Source organism: Arvicanthis niloticus, chromosome 1 (assembly GCF_011762505.2).
Source record: "Arvicanthis niloticus isolate mArvNil1 chromosome 1, mArvNil1.pat.X, whole genome shotgun sequence".
Taxonomy (NCBI): Eukaryota; Metazoa; Chordata; class Mammalia; order Rodentia; family Muridae; genus Arvicanthis; species Arvicanthis niloticus.
This window is the reverse complement of record NC_047658.1, coordinates 7,780,901-7,799,746: the sequence shown is the minus strand read 5'-3', so window position 1 is coordinate 7,799,746 and position 18,846 is coordinate 7,780,901. Positions and strand designations below refer to the sequence as shown.

Sequence of the window (18,846 nt, the reverse complement as noted above, 5' to 3'; positions counted from 1 at the left end):
GGGCAGCCTAAGTTGGGGGCAGGCCTGGGCTGCTGTATTAGGGACATCACCCAGTGGACAGTCCCAGGCTGTAGCCTCAGGGCAGAGACAAAGGAAAGGTCAGTAGGGGTCTGGGCATGGTGATCTTAGCTCTCAGGAGGTGGAGGCAGGAAGATCAGGAATTCAAGGCCTGCTTTGGTTGCATAGCAAGTTGGAGGAAGGGGTCCCTGGTGGGGTGCAGAATGTGAGTGTATTTACTTGTTCCCAGAGTACCATGGGATCTCCCTAGGGAGCTCCTAACCCACTGCAAGAGGTGATGTGTGTCTGTGTGTTTGGTTGACCTATGTGTCCTGATCACTGAGCGAGGTCCCTCCTGTATTCTGACTTTCTTCATCCATGCCTCACCGTCCTGTCACTTAAATGCCAGGGACCAGTGCTACCATCATCACCACCACCACCACCACCATCATCATCGATATTTTGTTTTTTCAGAAGCAGAGTTTCTCTGTGTAGTACTGGTTGTCCTGAAACTAGATTTGTAGACCAGGCTGGCCTCAAACTCCAACTGTTTCTGCACGCCCCCACCCCCACCTTCACCCCCAACCGGAGTGCTGGGATTAAAGGTATTTTAAACCCTTGGTCATTCCTCTTCCATCGAAACTGAAAAGACTTGCCACTAGAGGGCAGTATGGCCCAGTCTTTGTCCCACAGAGCATGTTCTTGTGTTTTGGGATGGAGAAGCCACATCTCAAATATTGGGACCTGCAGGGGAGATACAGACGTAGTTCTGAACCTCCAACCCTATTCAAGGCCTGGGCACCAGGTCTGCTGTCCATCTCCCCCGCCCCCAGCATCACAGGTTCCTGTGTATAGCTAGGCATGATGGTACCTACCTGTGATCGGCTGAGGTAAGTGGATGGAAAGCTTAGGGGGTCTTTGCCTGCTTTGTTTTTGTGCATAGTGAACCTAGGCCTCGTGAGGTGGAGATTTGAAGAGAAGGAGTTCACGATCATCCCCGATGACGTTGAAGAGAGCTGAGGGAGCCTCGAGTGAATGTGTGTTCTTTGACATAGGCACGGCCATATTAAAGTCCCCAGTATCTCTCACCCATGGCAGTGGCGTCCCCAAGGTGAAGGATGGCAAAGCCTCCTTTGCTCCAAGTGCAAATGCTGACAATGTGTGCAAAAACTAGCAGCTGGGACTGCTAAGCTTCTTCCTGATGGCAACCCGAGTCAGCTCACCTACAGAGACCTCCCACTGAGACAGGCCTAGCTGCCGCCACCACCACCCTTGCTGAGGTTCTGAGTCCTTGAGTAGTAAAGCCCCCCCCCCCCACCATAATCCACTTGGCCCCAGCTTTTCTGCACATGTGTCCAGGTGTCTGTCCTTCCTGTTCTCACTGCCTGTCAGGCCGACTCTCCACACCAGGACATAGCAACATATCAACTTGGAAACCGAACTAAGCTACAAAAAAAACCCTGACTCCCCCCCCCCCAAAAAAAAGTATTTGCCCATTCATATCTGCAGGTTCCTTCCATGTGACTAGGGTCTAATGTTCTCTCACCTGCTCTGCAAAATGGACACCATTTACACATAGAGAGCAAGTCTTTGGAATGACAAAGGTGGCTTGGGTCTGTGGCTGGTGCAACTGGAGGGGCTGAAGTGGCGTCCCCTGAGCTAGGGCAGTCTGGGCTGGGAGGCCATGAGACAGAGGCCATGGTGTCCAACCTCTGGTGTGTCGAGTTTGTTGGGTTCCAGCTATGGCTTCAGGGGATGGTCTGGAGGCCATGGGCAGGTAAGAGAGACAACTGGGAGTCGGACTGCTCGGTATGCAGTGGGAAGTCGGGACTGACAAGACAAACAGATCTAGAGAGGAGAGTGGCGACCTGGGCCTGGGCGGGCGGTCACTGGCAGGTGGAGAGACTGAAGTAACCAAGGAGAAGACAGAAAGGGACATCAGAGTGTAGCTGAGTGTCTGGAGGAAAGGGGAAGAATTCCTGGGGCTCGGATTGGTAGTAGAGTACCTACCTGCTGAGGCTCTTCTGATGTGATGTGGTCTAGCATCCCCAGAAACCCAAGCCTGTGACTGGAAGAGTGGAAGGCAGAACTGTGTCTCCTTTCAGCAAACTGCAGCAGAGAAACAGAGCTGAGGAACCGGCTGTGGATAGCTCCAGCATGGAGGGAGGTAGAGGAGGGATGCTGAGGCAGGGGATTTCAAGCTAGATGCCAGCCTGGGATATATTATGAGACCAGGTCTCAAGGCAATCAAGAGACAGGCCTGATAGTGCATATCTGCAACCCTAGCACAAAGGCTGCAGGGACAGTGGTGGAGCAAGCTTTAATCCCAGCACTCAGGAGGCAGAGGCAGGTGGACTACTGTGAGTTTGAGGCCAGCCTGGTCTACAGAGTGAGTTCCAGGACAGCCAGGGCTACACAGAGAAACCCTGTGGCATGCTGGCCAACCTGACTGCCATCTCAGCCCAGGTCCAGCACTTTAAGTCGGTCCATCCCAACATCTGCTCCACCCATGAGCTGCTGGAGCATGTGGAGGAGCCGGTCCTGCAGAAGCAGATTGCCATCAAAGATGAAAACCTGGAGCACAGTTGTAAGTGAAGATGACTGTGGGGCCCAGTACCTGGTGCCTTGGGACTTAAGAGCAGCTCCAAGGAGCCTGAGACAACCCATGACACGGAGTCCCAAAGGGAGACAGTGGAGGAACCTGTCGGCATCAAAAGCAGGAAGGTGGGTGGTGCCGATCCCGTGCCAGTAAGCCCTGACTAACAGCAAGATCACCCTGGGTGTAGGCAACAGCAGGATATCCAATAAGTCTCGGGACAGTCCAGTGTTCATGGTGCTCCAGAAACCAGAAACCTTGAACCAGACCAATGGCTTATTGCAATGAATATTTGCATTTAAGCTGTCTGGGGAGGACAACCAAATGTGTGTGTGTGTGTGTGTGTGTGTGTGTGTGTGTGTGTGTCTGTGTGTGTGTCTGTGTCTGTGTTATACTGTGGGACATACAATGCCACTTTAACAAGCAAATATTTGAAGGAAAGGTGAGGGACATGGAGAAACTTTGAGGTACTCGGCAGAGAGAGGCAGAACTAGAGAAGCCGCTGTGGGGCGGAGCTGGGAGAAGGGTACAATGGATGGGGAACATATCGACACCCAGCGGGGTCAGCGGGGTGATGTGCAGCAGCCTGGAGTTAGCACAGGCTCTGCCCAGGACCACACTGCCCAGCCACAAGATCTCCCTGGCTCAGAGAAGTGACAGGCTGGTCTGTGCTGCCCCCAGAGGCCATATTGGTATCTTTGATTCGTACAATGGCTCGGGGAAGTGCTGGCATTTGTGGTCCCTACTGCCACCCCAGTCTGTGTTGATGCCAAGGTCCCTGTTGATGTGTGTGTCCTGTCCTGCTGCAGGAAACACAGCTACTATTATGGCCTTTGGCAGCAGCACAGGCCACCAACATGGTCTGTCCATAGCCCGTTTTGCCACTGAAGGCCACAGGGATGCCCTGTGGTCCATGCTGCTACCTGAAGCCATATTGATGTCTGTGGGTCATGTTGTTGCCACAGACCACGTTGGTGGCCTGTGCTGCCACCAAGGACCTTGATGGTATCTGTGATCTGTGCTGCAACTGAGGTTTGTGTGGATGTTCACCGTCTGTGCTCCCACTGGAGGCCTTGCTGATGTCCGTGATCTGTGTCACCACCTAAGACCATGGGGATGTCTGTGCTGCTACTGCAGGCCACGTTCTGTGGTGTTTTAGGTGGCCATGTTGATGGTGTCTGTGGTCCGTGCTGCCACCAGAGGCCACGTTTGCGTCTGTAGCCCGTGTCCGTGCCGTGATCTAGGTTACCACCAAAGGCCATTAGGAGGTCTATGGTCTGTGCTGACAGTCTGAAGCCATGTTAATGTCCGTGGCCTGTGCTGTCACCAGAAACCACGCAGAAGTCATCATCCATGCTGCCGCTGACTGTGAAGGGCAAGGAAGCGCCTTTGCAGTGGTATCAATGACTGCAGACACACATTGAGACTGAGAGACACGGAAGGCCTCCATGACAACCTCTAAGAAGGAAACAGTCTAAACAGGAAGCCCTTGAAGAGAATGCTTAAAAACTGTGACAGGGTCCTCACAGCTGCGGCGCACGCCTTTAGTTTCAGCACTCGGAAGGCAGAGGCAGGCTGATCTCTGTGAATTCCAGGCCAGCCTGGTCTACAGAGTGAGTTGCAGGACAGCCAGGGCCACACAGAGAAACCTTGTTTCAGAAAACAAAACAAACCTGAGCTGGGGATGCCTAAGTGTATCACTTCACAATTGATGGCTTTTGGTGGGGGTGTTGAGGGGGGAGGACTCAGTTATTGTTAAAGGCAGCTGGCTGGCCACTGAGCTTGAGCATGCTCCAGGGAGCGTAAGAGCACCAGAGACTGGACTTGGTATTCTTGTTCCTCCTCCTCTTCCTCCTCCTCCTCTTCTTCTGTTTTGGGGGAGGTTACCAGGGTGGGGGGTGAACCTGGACAGACTGTAAATAAGTGAGTTTGGTGGGGTATATGATGGAAAATTTCCAAATAATCAATAAAAATATTGTGTTTTTTTAAAAATAGGGTAAGGCAAAAGGATCATTTCAAGTTCAGAGCCAACCTGGTCTACTCAGCAAGTTACAGAGCAGTCTAGACTGCACAGAGAGTTCTAACACAGCCTGGAAGTTTCAACATGGACACGAAGTTCTTCAGTGGATTAATCCACTGATAACTCAATAGCGGGGTAGGTTATCGGGAGGCCAGCCTGGACAGAGAAAGCAGGTCACTAGGTCACTGAGGATAGGCCCTCAGAGGACGTCTAAGCCTTGGTCTCTTCCATCTTGCATTGCCTCAAGAACACCAGAAGGAGAAGGGAGCAGCCTCTTCTGGCTCATGTACCTCCTGCAAGATGCCCTGTCTCACCTCAGACCCAAAGCAATAGAAAGCAGAACCAGCTGGCCTTTACATGAAACTTTGGAAACTGAGTCAAAATAAATCTTATTTTCTTTTTTTCCTCCCTCCTTTCTTTTCTTTTTCCTTCCTTCCTTCCTTCTTTCTTTCTTTTTTAAATTTATTTATTTTATGTATATGAGTACACTGTTGCTCTCTTCACACACACCAGAAGAGGCCATCAGATCCTATTACAGATGGTTGTGAGTCACCATGTGGTTGCTGGGAATTGAACTCAGGACCTCTGGAAGAGCAGTCAGTGCTCTTAACCACTGAGCCATCTCTCCAGCCCCTGTCTTTCTTTGTTTCTTGTACCAAAGGTCTAACCCAGGACTGGGACATCTCTATAATTTGTTTTTCTGTCTCTTGCTATATCTCAGGCTGGTTTTGAACTTGAGTTCTTGTCTCAGCCTCCAGAGTTCTGAGATTGGCCCACATCTTCTTTGGAAAGAATATAGTTTTAAAACTAGCTCATGCAGATAGGCGACGTGCTGCGTGTCGGCACTCTCAGCATCTCAGGAGGTGGATGCAGGAGAATCAGGAGTTCAGGGTCATCCTCTGCTAAATAAGGAATTTTAAGTAAGCCTGGGCAACATGAGACCAAGACAAGTAAAAAGATAGCCTGATGGATAGGAAGGGAGGGAAGGAGAGTGGGTGAGTGAGAAAGGCTCAAAGGCACTGAGAGACCTCGCGGCTTCATAGGCTGCAGTTACTAAATATGACCACTAGAGGGCAGTGGTAGCAAGCAACTTCTAACGGACCGGCGCTGTCAGAGCCAGAGACGCAATGAGCCTCAATTAAACTCACACGTCCTTTGGAGGCACCCTAAATTCTGTGGAAGAAATCAATCAGGCTAACTCTAACAACGGGTGTTCCATGGAAGTGCCAACAAGAGGATCTGGGACTCAGAAAAGCACGGTGGCGGGGCCTGTGGGAAAGAAGCCAGGCGGGATAGTTGCTTCTAGGAGAGGAAACCGTGACCAGAGCAGAGTGAGAGAGAAAAAAACATTACTTCAAAAATATTTTTTAAAATATTTATTTGGAGGCTAGAGAGAGAGATAGTTCGGACATTAAGAATCCTGGCTGCTCTTCCAGAAGACCCTGGTTGCATTCCCAGCACCCACGTGGGGCTCACAAACATGTATAACTCCAGTTCCAGGAACCTGCATCCTCTTCTGAGCTCCTTGGTCACCAGGCACACACGTGGGTGCCCACATACATGCGGGCAAAACGTTTGGGCACATAAAAATTTTTAAAAATGCATATCCACCTGGGCAGTGGTGGCACACACCTTTAATCCCATCACTCAGGAGGCAGAGGCAGGCGGATTTCTGAGTTCAAGGCCAGCCTGGTCTACAGAGTGAGTTTCAGGACAGCCAGGGCTACACAGAGAAATGCTGTTTCAAAAATCAAAAGACAGATGCCCAGACTGAGAACAAAACAAAGAAAGAAAAGACAAGACAAGACAGACAGACTAGTGGGGAAATTACCAAAACTTCATTTTTGAAAAAAGTATTTATTTGGGAGAGAGCACATGTGGGGATCAGAGGGCAACCATCAGAGGCGCGCTCTCCTCCCACCATGTGGGTCCTGAGGATGGAACTGTTTGTCACACTCAATGGTAGGTGTCACTGAGCCAACTCAACAGCTGGGGAAATGGATTTTTATCCGAGTGGGGGTAAGCAAAGCAAGCAGGGAACAGGGTGGGCGGAGACTGCAAGAGGACTCTGAGAAATCTCATCATTTGTCTGCCCAGTAGGAAGCAAACTGGGAGGGGGGATGGAGGGTCTCCAGGGAGGCATGTGCCACAGTGAGAGAGGGTGGTGAGCTGGGTCACTAGTCCCCCTCGGGGACAGCACACCACAAGCCTGTGATGCAGACCATCTTCTGTGTGGGGCAGTCAGCACCTTCCCACCATGACAGGGTTCATCCTGTGTACACACCTTGTCTTTTCCAGAAACCTCACAGCCTTCAGAAGCAGGCGTGGATCTACTCATCTTTATTCCTGAACGCAGGTATGGAAGCTCTCATTGAGGCTCCAGGACTTCTCAAGACATAGTGCGTGAGGGTTCTGCTTGCATGTGTGGTACCTGGTGCTCACAGAGGCCAGAGAATGGTGGAGTTGCAAAAGGTTGTGAGCTGCCATGTAGGTGCTGGGAATTGAACCTGGGTCCTCCGAAGAGCAGCCAATGCCCTCAGCCTCAGAGCCATCTCTCCAGTATCTCTCCTCCTTTGGGGGGTGGGGTGACATTTTCAAGACACGGTTTCTCTGTTACTGGCCGTCCTGGAACTCACTCTGTAGACCAGGCTGTCCTGGAACTCAGAGATCTGCCTGAGTGCTGGGATTAAAGGTGTTAAAGGTGTGTGACACTGGGCGGTGGTGGCACACGCCTTTAATCCCAGCACTTGGGAGGCAGAGGCAGGTGGATTTCTGAGTTCGAGGCCAGCCTGGTCTATAGGCTTTTAACCACAGAGGCATTGCAGCTTCCTGGTGCTTTTTTTGTGACCTCACACTTTTATAATTGCACTGCTTTTTCACGGGATCATCTCCCAGAACTGTTAGCAGTCACCAACACCTTAGTAAAAATTAGACAGGGGCTGGAGATATAGCTCTGCGTTTAAGAGCACTGACTGCTCTTCCAGAGGTCCTGAGTTCAATTCCCAGCAACCACATGGTGGCTCACAATCATCTGTAATGGGATCCAATGCCCTCTTCTGGTGTGTCTGAAGACAGCTACAGTGTACTCACATACATAAAATAAATCTTTAAAAAAAAAAAAAGAATTAGCCAATCACTTTCCAAAACTAAAATGATCCAGTGATGGGAGTACTGTAGTGAAGCCCCAGGGCCTACCTTGTCCCAGTTTTGTTTTTAGCAAACTGGTGATCTGGGCCTCTGATTCTTTATCTGTGATGTTCTTGTATTCTACAGACAACTGCAGATCTGACACAGCGAACGAACATCCGGGGCTTGAACTGGGGTTTGTCACTACCACAACACAACCATGAGGAACCAAAAACAGGTTCTGTGAAAGGGAAGTAGAGAGTTCTGTGGCTGTGGCTCATGCAGTGTTCTGGGGACAAGAGGCCAAGTGATGGGGACCATTTGACTGACACCCACCATCCCCCTCTCAGCCCTTTGCTCTGAGGGAGGAGGAGGCTGAGGCGCCATCTGTGTGGAGACAGCTAGGCCCCCAGCAGGCTGGACAGAGGATGAGCCAGATGTTAACTATCTTCCCTTACTGGTCTTTGGCTCAGGTCCCCAGGATGGAGCCCTGGTCCCGGGAGAGGCTGTGGGCAGCATGTGGGGTGCACCAGCTCACTAAGCCGGGTGAAACCTGAACTTTGGGGTCAGAACCTCAGTCACACGGAGGCTGTTGTTAAGTGTCCACTCTCCACTTCTGAGACATACGGAAGGCATCAGTAATTCTTGATTGGTCGATTTCCCTGCCTGGCTCTGGAGACACTGTCCATCCTGATCAATAGTTGGTATTATCCCCAACAGAACCCTCATAGCAACCTCTCTGCTTCCAAGTTCACGCTGCAGATATGGTTGAAGCAACCTGTGTAAGTTCTGGCCTTGACGCTGCTTCTTCCAGGAAGCCCTCCCAGATATGTTTGCCCTGCTGAGGATGGACCCAGAGTCATGATTATGCTAAGAAGGTGCTCTAGCTCAGCCACACCCCTAGTCTCTCGCTGGTCATTTTCTGGCGATCCCTCTAGTGTCCTATTGTTCTGCGGCTCCACCTCTAGAGAAGAGGCAACGCTCCTCCCTCCTGTCCCTGGTACCCAGGGCCATTGTGCACTTCTGGACTCGTTGTCCCTGACTGAATTGGGCTCTTCTCTCCCACTTTACTGCCATATACTGCTGTTCTGTGGCCTCAGCTCCCACAGTTACACCAAGCACACTCTCCATAGAGTGGACTAGTGGCCTCATCGCTGTGTGATACCCTATGGGAAGATGACAGGGGTCACAGTGGGCCTTGCACATCCCCCGTGACCCGGGGATCTGGCCCTGGCCTTCCCCAGGAGCTGGGACTGGGTCCATATGGGGGGGTGGGGAGGGAAACAGGATGCGAGTCTCCAGGACACCTCAGGGTCAGTAGGGTATGTTCTCAGGCTGTGTGGCCAGGAGGAATGTTTCTCCGTCTGTCAGGGCCAGCTGTGGCCTGGGGGACCAAGGACAGGGGCTGCAGAAGGCCAGAGTAACTAACGGGGAGAGGAAAATCCAGACACCAGAGGCAGTTATGGAACCATTAAATACAACTTAGAAACGATCTGGGCTTTGGGTGTGGAGCACGGCGGGCGCAGTCAGGGTGGGGCAGTGTGGGCCCGGTCCTGGCGGGGGCTCAGGCTGGGGTCATCTGAGGGGCTGGGCTGTGGGAAGCCCGGCTGCTTGTGCAGGCCCCGAAGCTTGGCCAGAAGCTCCTGGATGAAGTCCTAGGGACAGAGTGGGATTCTGAGAACAGAGCAGGAGAGAGGCCTCCCACCCCTGGGCCTGTGTCTCTTTGGGCAACAGCTTATTCAAAGTAGGATCTGAGGCCAAACAGGGAGGGGGTGAAGCCTAAAATAGGCAAGAGAAGGGGGAGGGGCAGGTAGAAGGGTTGGAGAAAGCTGAAATTTCTCCCTGGGTCAGTAGTTCTACCAGAGGCAGGAGGATTGCTATGAATTTACACACTGAGAACCTATTTGAGAGAGGGGAGAGGGGTACGGAAAGGTGGCTCCGTGGTCAAGAGTGGTGGCTGCTCTTCCAGAGGATCGGAGTTCAGTTCCCAGCACCCGCATGGCAGCTCACAACTGTCTGTGACTCCAGCTGCAGTGGATCTGAACCCTCTTCTGGCCTCCATGGGCACCAGGCATGCGTGTGATGCACAGGCACACACGCAAGCAAACCACAGATCCACTTAAAATGAAGTAAAATAAAAATAGAGATGGAGAGAGACCAAGACCCTGATCTGAGAGAGAAGCATAGACAGACACAGGCTCAGAGGGAAGAGGGAGATGTTTCTCAGGCTGAGAAATAGTCCCTAGAGACCAGGTCTGGGCCAGCTCCAGGCAGACTGACAGGCGGTGACGTTTGTCTCTCAGGCATCTAAGAGCTAAGGGTAGAACCATGAATATTTTCCCTTTTAAAGCTGAGGAGGAAGTGGGAGTGGCCGTCCAGCTCCAGAACCTACAGGATGGGGGCCCTACAAGAGATATACAGGGAATCCCAGGGTGGTATAGACAGCCACGGGGGAGAGAGGTGGAGAGAGAGGGTGAGCCCCCCAGACAACCAGCAAGAGACAGGCACCATATGGGCAGACACAGGAGCCCCATGGGGGATGGGATCTAAGGCAGCAGCAGCCTGTGGATCCCGGTGACAGATGGGAAGGAGGGAGGGAGGGGAGGAGGAGGAGAAGGAAGAAGAGGAGGAGGAGGAGACAGGATGACAAAGAGCAGGACAGAGAAGGGATCCCTAGGCCTGTCCCCATCCATCCTGGCTATGGCCAACCTCCCCCTCTCCCTCCCCCTAAAAGGCGAGGGTCCACTCCTGGAAAGACAGAAACTCACCTCTGTGGGATTTGCACAAGCCTCCAAGAGTCCCTGGGAGGTAGGGAGAGCAAAACAAAAAACAAACGACAAAAACAAGACCAAAAAAAAAAAAAAAAAACAGTAAATAAATGACTCCTATTCCCTCAGAGGCCCTCCCCTTTCCCAAGGGAACAAAAGACGGTCAGTTCTAGGGTGGACTGCCCAAGTGGCTTCAAGCAGGAGCTCAGAGTGACCAGTTCCAGAAGGCTAGAAAGCCAAGCCTCTGCAGTGAGGCCAGCGGGAAGGACGGAAGGACGGGGCGGCTGGGCAGCCTGAGTGTGTGACTCCTAGCTTTGAACAAACTGTGTGACCCTGAGCAAATACTTCAGCCTCTCTAAGTCTTATCTTCCTTTCGGTGGTAAATGTGTCCACTTTATAGCATTTTGTGGAGGATTTAGCGTCTGGCTTAGGAAGTGTTTAATAAACATGTCAACTTGGGCTGTCCTGTTTAGGGCCCTGTGAGTTGTTGGATGGGGGAGGGGTACGCTCTCCTTTCTCTCTACCTACCCGGATTTTCCGGCATCTTTCCTCTTCACTGTCCAGTTCCAACAGGTCATCAATGTTGACCTCATCCGGCATGTCTGACTCCTACGGCCAGGGAGAATGGGCTGGTCAGTCTCCATGCCTCCCCTGTGCCCACTCCACAGCCTTTTGTCCAGGGCTCTGGAGATACTTTACTAACCCCAGGCCCAGCTGGCCCAGCCTGCAGAGATAATGTGGCAGGCAGGGACAGCACCACCGAGTCAGACATCTGGGTCTGGGGGGTGGGGGGTGAGGGGAGTGACAGATGGGTGGAAGGAGGCCCAGGCCCTGGTACCAGCCCGATGCCTGCACCCTTGGCTCAGCCCCGGGGGCCTTGGGGCTGGCACAGGGCTCTCGCTCCTTGGCTGCAGTTCCTACACAGCAAAGCAGGCCCAGTCGAGTCTCGGAATGTCAGATTCTGGGATTGGGGAGGGATTGGCTTCTGCCCTTTCAAGGGAAAGTCTTAGCAGTGGTGTGGGGGAGGGGAACCAGCTGGGGCGGGCCCCTTCCCCTGGGGACCAGAAGGGTTTCTGGGCTTAGGGCCAGCCAGGCCTCCCTGGGCCACTTCGAAGGCTGCTGGGTCAGAGAAGTGACCACCTAAGGCTCACCATGGCTGGCTAACAGGAATCACCTCTGAGGGGGGACTAAGGCCTCATAGTGGTGGTATAAAAGATATCTGGTCATGTTACGGACAAGACCCAGCTGTCCTGAGCTACACGACAGATCTACATTCCCAGTCTAAAGTCCTGCTGCCCAACTGGGGAGTGAGGGTAGAGTCCTGTGTGGGAGATGAGACCTCTGGCATCTAAGTGTGCTGGGCCAGAGGCTGAGGGGCCTACTTGACCTGAGTGAGTGTATCCACTCACTCAGTGAGTGTGGTTGCCTCTCCAGTGTGGCTATCTTGTGTCAGACATGGCAAGCTGTAGGGACTACCTTTATCTTTTTTTTTTTTTTTTTTTTTTTTTTAAAAAAGGATAGGGTCTATCAATGTAGCCCTGGATGACCTGGAACTTACACTGTAGACCTGGCTGGCCTCAAACTCACAGAGATCTGTCTGCCTCTTCCTCCCCCGTGTGGTGGGCCACCATACCAGGTTTGCTTTGGATTTTTCAGACAGGGTCTCCTTATTCAAGGTTGTCCTTGAAACCCTAATCCTCCAGCCTTCGTCTCCCAAGAGCTGAGATCACAAGCATTAGTGCCTAGCTTGGTTTCTGACTCTGTATTCCTGGGACACTTATACCAGTTCCTTGTGTAGTTTCCACAGATGTGTGTGTGCAGAGCTGTGACATCTGCCCTTCGGTTTGTTAGGGAGCCATACTTTTTTTTTTTTTTTTTGGCAGCAGATAATGGCCCTATGTAACTTGAGTCACTCTGTGTCCCCGGATAGCTATTGGAGCTTGGAGCACTACAGCTGAAACTGATGTGTATCTCTGTGTAGCTGTATCTCTTCACTTGGCGCCGAGGGTGACTGTGTTGGACGTGCATGTTTCTGTGCCTATGGCAGGCCATGCTGTCCCTTAAATGAATCCACTTGTGTTCCTGTGAGTTTGTGTGTGGCTCACTTTGGTGCTGTCTCTATCTGTCATCTGTGTATGTTGTTGCTTCCTCTGCTGAGAGTCGCTGCTGTCCTATCTCCCTTGTCACCCACGTCTATGTTTGGCTTAAGGACATCCCCTGTCCCTATCCGTTCTCTCAATATGTTGGCTCTGCCATCCCTCTTCTCATCTCATCCCCAGACCTTCCCAGCTGTCTGGGTTGATTGACCGCACACACATCTGGGGCTCCTGGGTGCATGTCTCAGTGTCCACAAGCTGGATGCCTCTCAGCAGAGACCAGAGCCTCGGGCCATGAATCCTCCTAGCAAAGGCTGCTGTCGGTGCACCACGAGCATGTACTAGGGTCACCGAGGTCGCAGGGTCGTAGAGTCTCAGGCTACCTCTGTCCCTCAGCCCCAGCCCCTCTGAGTCTCACCCTGCCGCGGTACAGCTCCTCCAAGCGTCCGTCAATCCACTTCTCCACGTCCAGCCGCCGCTGCAGCTCCCTCCGGTCATACTTGACGGTGACTCGCGCGTGCCGCTTCTGCAGCCCACTGGGGCTGCCCCCCGGGCCGCGGGCCCGCGACGGGGACTGCAGCTTGCTCAGCACGCGTTTGCCCAGCCGCTGCGCAGCCATCGCGCCGTCGCCCGCTGTCCCCACTTTGCGCCCTGCCTCGCGCTTGGGGCTCTTACTGGCCGGGGCGGGGCCACTGGGGGCGGGGGCTCGTGCTCTGGGACCCGCCCCTCCCCAGCCGCTGGGCCTCAGTTTCCCTTCCTGCAGAGGCGAGCAGGCTGATGTGCAGGCTTCGAGCCCCGGGTCTTGCGGGGGTGCAGATGGGGTGGGGGCGGGGTACCCATCTCTGAGTGCTCCAGGACGCACATTTCCGGGCGGGGTCCCGGGACACGCTCTGGGGTCTGTCCTGTGCGCCCTCTGGTGGCAGCGGAGGATGTTGCAGGGGCGACGGTCTTAGCTGTGGGGGTGGTGGTGGTGGTGGTGGTGGGTCTCCATGAAGTTTCTCTTTTTAAGAGGGGCCTGTTAGCCACATCTAGCCTTGAACTCCTAAACCTCCCGCCCCCATCTCCTAAGTGATGCGATTCCAGACCTGAGCCACCACACTCAACTTTTCCTCTCTCTAACCCCCGCTTCCCCCCCCCCACCCCAAGGTGATCCGGAAGCGGACCCCAGGACCTCAGGAGTGCTAAGTAAGTGCGGTGAATCATCATTTAGTCTACCCAACTCACTCATTCACGCACTTATCCAGTCATCTATCCATCCATTTATTCACTTGTTCCGGGACACAGTGTTTACTGAGTGGTGTCGACAGCATGTAACTCCCGCGCTTAGGAGGTGGAGGCAGAAGATTCAGGAATTCAAGGTGAGCATGGGCTACAGAGTGAGTTTCAGAAAAGAGGCTTGGTGCTAAGCCTAAGGACCTAGCACGAAAAATCTCAGCTACTAAGGAGGGGTGGTAAAGACAGTACAAGAGAGGCTGAGGCAGGGGGATAGATGAAAATCCAGGGTCAACTTGGGCTACATTCGAGATTTACTTCAAACATGGGAGGTGAGGAGACCTGGAGAGATGGCTCAGCAGTTAAGAGCATCGGCTGCTCTTGTAGAGGAACTGGATTCAGATCACACACACACACACACACACACACACACACACACACACACGCACACACACACCCCGTGGCTCACAAACACCTGTAACTCCTGTTCCAGGGAATCTGATGCCCTCTTCTGGCCTCCAAGGGTTCCTGAAAAACACTCAGCACTTGGGCGTGCACAAGCGTGTGCTATGTCAGGCACTGTATTAGCTCAGAACAAAGTCTTCCCCGGCGCTCACACTGTAGCAATGGCAGTGAGTGCAGTAAGTACAGTGTCTACAGTTTATTACACGACAAGGAAAAGTGGATGGCAATGTTACCAAGGGTGTCAGGGAAGATCCTGGCTTTGCAAGTCGTCTTACCCTGGCCAGAAGTAGCAAGAACCACACTTCCTTTATTGTTAAGCATCTGAGTGAGCTCAAGCCTCACTGGTGGTGAGCAGGCAGTCTGCCCTAAGCTCGGCGCCACACAGCAACACTTTCTCAAGGTATATATATATATATATATATATATATATATATATATATATATATATATGTATATGCATGCATATATATGTGTGTGTGTGATTTACCCATTTGCTTTTTTGTCTGCTTCTCAACCAGCACTGTAGTAAAGGCCAGTGGGAGCCATGTGCCTTGGGCGCAGGCAGAAGGGGACACAGTGGACTGAAGACCTGCTGTAGTCAGTACAGTGCTGGCCTGCAGGCAGGAGGACCTGAGTTAGGATCCCCCCACGTGTTAGCCTGGTGGGGGCAGGAGAGGTGGCTCAGAGGTTCAGAACACTGGCTGCTCTTGTGGAGAACCCAGATCCTGCTTCCAGAGCCCACATGGCTCACGACCATCTGTAATACCCATTCCACGGGATCTAACGCCCTCTTCTGACCTCTACAAGGGCACCAGGCACCACATGGTATGCATATATACATTCAGGTAAACCCTTATACACATTTAAAAAAAGAGCTGGGTATGAAGTGCCTGCCTGTATGTAGCAATTGTTCTAGAGAGTTAGAGACAAGGAGAACCTGGGGTTCTCTGGCCAAATGGTCTACCAGAATCAGCAAACTGTAGGTTCAGTGTGAGACCCTGTCTCAAAATATAAGGTGGAAGTAGATTGAAGAAAACAGCAGATATTGATTTCTGGCCTCTACCTATAAGTACATGTCTGTGCACACAAATACATAAACACAGAAAGCCATTGTTGGCTACATAGAAAGATCCTATCTGAACCTGCCTCCTCTCTAAAAAGTCATTCTTAGGACACATTGCACAATTCCAAACAAATCCGTGCTAAAGGACCCTTCCATCCAGGGGGGTAATATGCTTTATTCACCCCATCTCAGAGCCACGTCCCCTCCTTCTCCCTGGGTCCTCCTGCTATTATTATTATTATTATTATTATTATTATTATTATTATCTTAAGGCAGGGTGCGAATGTTCTTGAGCCTGAGACTGGATATATAGACCAGTGCAGTTCTGGGCGGAAGACACAGGAGACTGCCAACCTAGATCCAGGTTCACTGAGAGATCCAATCTAGAAGGAATAAGGTGGAAACAGATGAAGCAGGGCTCTCAGAGAGCTGCAGGGACTAAAGGTGTGTGCCAGTGTGCCTAACAAAATTAAAGTTAAAAAAAAAAAAAAGAATATACAAACATCTGTGAGAGCTCTCGCCTAGCACGCAACAGCGCCCTGGGAGGCCTGGGTTCAGCCCCAGCACAGCCCTCGTTACTCACGGTAAGTCTCCACAAACCCGTCTTTTCCAAAGATGACAGCTAACCTTTCCAAATAGGCCAGTTTTCACTGACATGACGACCAGCTGGTCTGTAAACAAAAGTAACCAGAATAAAGAGCTGTTAGGCAATTATCTGTAACTCTAACAGGGAAATCAGTTTGTTTCATTTCCGGTGAGTGTAAACGTGCAGGCTTACACTCCAAGACCAGAGCTCTATGTCATCCTTGGTGGCTCTCCGTCTAAGTTCTTTTTTTATTTACTTTATACATTGAGCACACTGTCGCTGTCCTCACACACACCAGAAACAGGCATCGAATCCCATTACAGTGGGATTGCTGGGAATTGAACTCAGGACCTCTGGAAGAGCAGTCAGTGCTCTTAACCGCTGAGCCATCTCTCCAGCCTCTCCAATTTATTTTTGCCACAGGGTCTGCCACTGAATCTGGAGACTGTCAGGACTGACTTGCCAGCACACCCCAGCCCCTCAGCCTCTGCTTCCCTAGCACTGGGCTTACAGTCAATCTGCTATGCAGCCCAACGTTTTACATAGGCCCTGAGGATCAAACTCAGTCTCTGAGCTGGAAATCCAAGCACTTTACCAACTGACTCAGCTGTCTGACTCTTGTTCCTCCTCCTCCCTGACCCCCTCCTGAGACAGGGTCTTACTGTGTAGCCCAGGCTGACCTGGAACTTGCTGTGTAGAACAGTTGGTCTCAAACTCACAGAGATCTCCCTGCATCTGGGTCTGAGTGCTGGGGTTAGATGTGGACACTACCATGCTCAGTCTTGACTTTTTTTGAGACCTCATTATGTAGTGCAGGTTGACCTGACACTCATCATGATCCTTCTCCTTCTTATTTGCAAGAATTAAGGCTGGGTACCGAGCCCACGAGAGGAGTATTCCAAAGCAAGTGTCGGATGCCATCATTTCATGGTGATTTCTTTTTTTTCCTCTTCCCTTCTGCTTGCTCTAGCCCTGCTCACCCCAGCCCAAAAGTATTGATTGATTGATTGATTGATTATATGTAAGTACACTGTAGCTGTCTTCAGACACCCCATAAGAGGGCATCAGATCTCATTACAGATGGTTGTGAGCCACCATGTGGTTGCTGGGATTTGAACTCATGACCTCCGCAAGAGCAGTCATTGCTCTTAACAGCTGAGCCATCTCACCAGCCCCTTCATGGCGATTTCTAACAGAGCCTGGATCTGTTCATGCTTGTACCTTCTCGGCATCTACAGCAGGACCTGACTCAAAATGTGTGCTGAGTGTACATGCTTCAGTGGGTGAATGAATGGTGTTTTCTCCCCACCCAGGTCTCCGGTCACTTCGGGCTGTTTACATGCACAGAGTAGGAGTTGGAGGGAAGCTTGAAGGGTGGGTGGGGATCAGAGTTCTGGGCAAGATAAAGAAATTGGCAGGCGTAAAACTATCTTAGTTGCTTAAGGCAAACACTTGTGTTTTTTCTGCAACACAATGGTGACAGTGGCCCTGGCTTCCACCATACCCAGGTGTCTAATCATAAGATTATCTATGGGCTGGCTGTGGTGGTGCACAACTTTAAGCCCAGTATTCTAGAGGTAGAGGCAGGTGGATCTCCGTAAGTCTTCGAGCAGCCTGGTTTACATATAGAGTTCTAGGATAGCCAGAGTTACACCCAGAGACCCAGTCACAAAACAAGGAGCGCCTCTCACAGAGGACTGGGGTTTGGTTCCTAGCACCCACACAGTGCTGCACAGCTAGAGTTACAGCTCTAGTCATAGGGAATTTAATGCCTCTTTGGTCTCTGTGGGCACCAGGCACACACAAATGTGGTAGTTATTTAAGCAAACCACCCATACACATAAAATAATCTTAAAAAAAGGGACCTCGCCAGGCAGTGGTGGTACACGCCTTTAATCCCAGCACTTGGTAGGCAGAGGCAGAGAGGCAGAGAGGCAGAGAGGCAGAGAGGCGGCAGAGAGGCAGAGAGGCAGAGAGGCAGAGAGGCAGAGAGGCAGAGAGGCAGAGAGGCAGAGAGGCAGAGAGGCAGAGAGGCAGAGAGGCAGAGAGGCAGAGAGGCAGAGAGGCAGAGAGGCAGAGAGGCAGAGAGGCAGAGAGGCAGAGAGGCAGAGAGGCAGAGAGGCAGAGAGGCAGAGAGGCAGAGAGGCAGAGAGGCAGAGAGGCAGAGAGGCAGAGAGGCAGAGAGGCAGAGAGGCAGAGAGGCAGAGAGGCAGAGAGGCAGAGAGGCAGAGAGGCAGAGAGGCAGAGAGGCAGAGAGGCAGAGAGGCAGAGAGGCAGAGAGGCAGAGAGGCAGAGAGGCAGAGAGGCAGAGGAGAGGCAGAGGCAGGCGGATTTCTGAGTTCGAGGCCAGCCTGGTCTACAGAGTGAGTTCCAGGACAGCCAGGGCTACACAGAGAAACCCTGTCTTGAAAAAACAAAAAAACAAAACAAAAAAAACAAAACAAAACAAAAACAAAAAAAAAAAAAAAAAAAAAAAAAAAAAAAAAAAAAAAAACCAAACCTCTCTGCTGCCCCCATGCTGTGTTTGTCCCTTGCCTCAGCCTTCAGTTACTGCGGCTTGCTTCTCATACATAGCCCTTTCTCCACGGCCAGTTCCCAGACTCTCATTCCATTCCAGCCTCCAATCCACCTTCCAGTGTTTAGGCTTGGTGTTTGGTTGGCTGGTTTTTAAATTTCTTTTCTCTGTTGCTTAGCAGGGTCTCATGAATCACAGGCTGGTCTGAGTTTGCTATGCTGACTACAAGCTTGAACTCTTGCTTGGGTCCTCTGGCTCCCAGCTCCTGAGTGCTGGGGTTACAGGTATATGCCAAGAAGGCTGGCATATGTGTGGTGCCCAGAGTCCAACTCAGGGCCTCCTGCATGCTAGGTGAGCGGGCTAGCAAGTGAATCACTCCCCACACCTGGTGGTTTTGCTTTT

General features: G+C 51.8%; 1 protein-coding gene and 1 long non-coding RNA gene across 4 annotated transcripts in view; both read right to left on the bottom strand.

The window, feature by feature from the left end:
• Positions 1-6,429: 6,429 nt before the first annotated feature.
• Ppp1r14a (protein phosphatase 1 regulatory inhibitor subunit 14A) lies at positions 6,430-13,613 on the bottom strand. 2 transcript variants are annotated; one of them, XM_034508222.3, is made up of 4 exons: positions 13,022-13,531; positions 11,036-11,116; positions 10,508-10,540; positions 6,430-9,394 (listed from the first exon to the last, which is right to left on the bottom strand). In XM_034508222.3, the coding sequence occupies exons 1-4, from the start codon at positions 13,220-13,222 to the stop codon at positions 9,266-9,268; spliced, it is 444 nt and encodes a 147-aa protein (XP_034364113.1). In that variant the 5' UTR covers positions 13,223-13,531; the 3' UTR covers positions 6,430-9,265. The 2 variants fall into 2 exon arrangements, with proteins under 2 accessions (XP_034364113.1, XP_076787177.1); XM_076931062.1 differs by lacking the exon at positions 10,508-10,540 and having other exon boundaries at positions 6,430-9,413; positions 11,032-11,116; positions 13,022-13,613.
• Positions 13,614-14,461: 848 nt separating this feature from the next.
• LOC143441730 (uncharacterized) overlaps positions 14,462-18,846 on the bottom strand; it is a 5,782-nt gene continuing 1,397 nt past the window's right edge. The window contains exons 2-3 of one of the 2 annotated variants that reach the window (XR_013109378.1): positions 15,971-16,014; positions 14,462-15,726 (exon numbers count right to left, since the gene is read on the bottom strand). This is a non-coding gene — a long non-coding RNA (uncharacterized LOC143441730). Of the gene's footprint in view, positions 16,015-18,846 lie in introns of both variants that reach the window. The other variant, XR_013109375.1, reaches the window with a different exon arrangement.

Excerpts from the sequence above, each read along its gene's own strand:
- Ppp1r14a (XM_034508222.3), bottom strand. The coding sequence starts at position 13,222 with ATGGCTGCGCAGCGGCTGGGCAAACGCGTGCTGAGCAAGCTGCAGTCC. Across the intron at positions 11,117-13,021 it reads AGGAGCTGTACCGCGGCAGG|GAGTCAGACATGCCGGATGA; the intron begins GTGAGACTCAGA and ends CCCTGGCCGTAG. Across the intron at positions 10,541-11,035 it reads AAAGATGCCGGAAAATCCGG|GGACTCTTGGAGGCTTGTGC; the intron begins GTAGGTAGAGAG and ends CCTACCTCCCAG.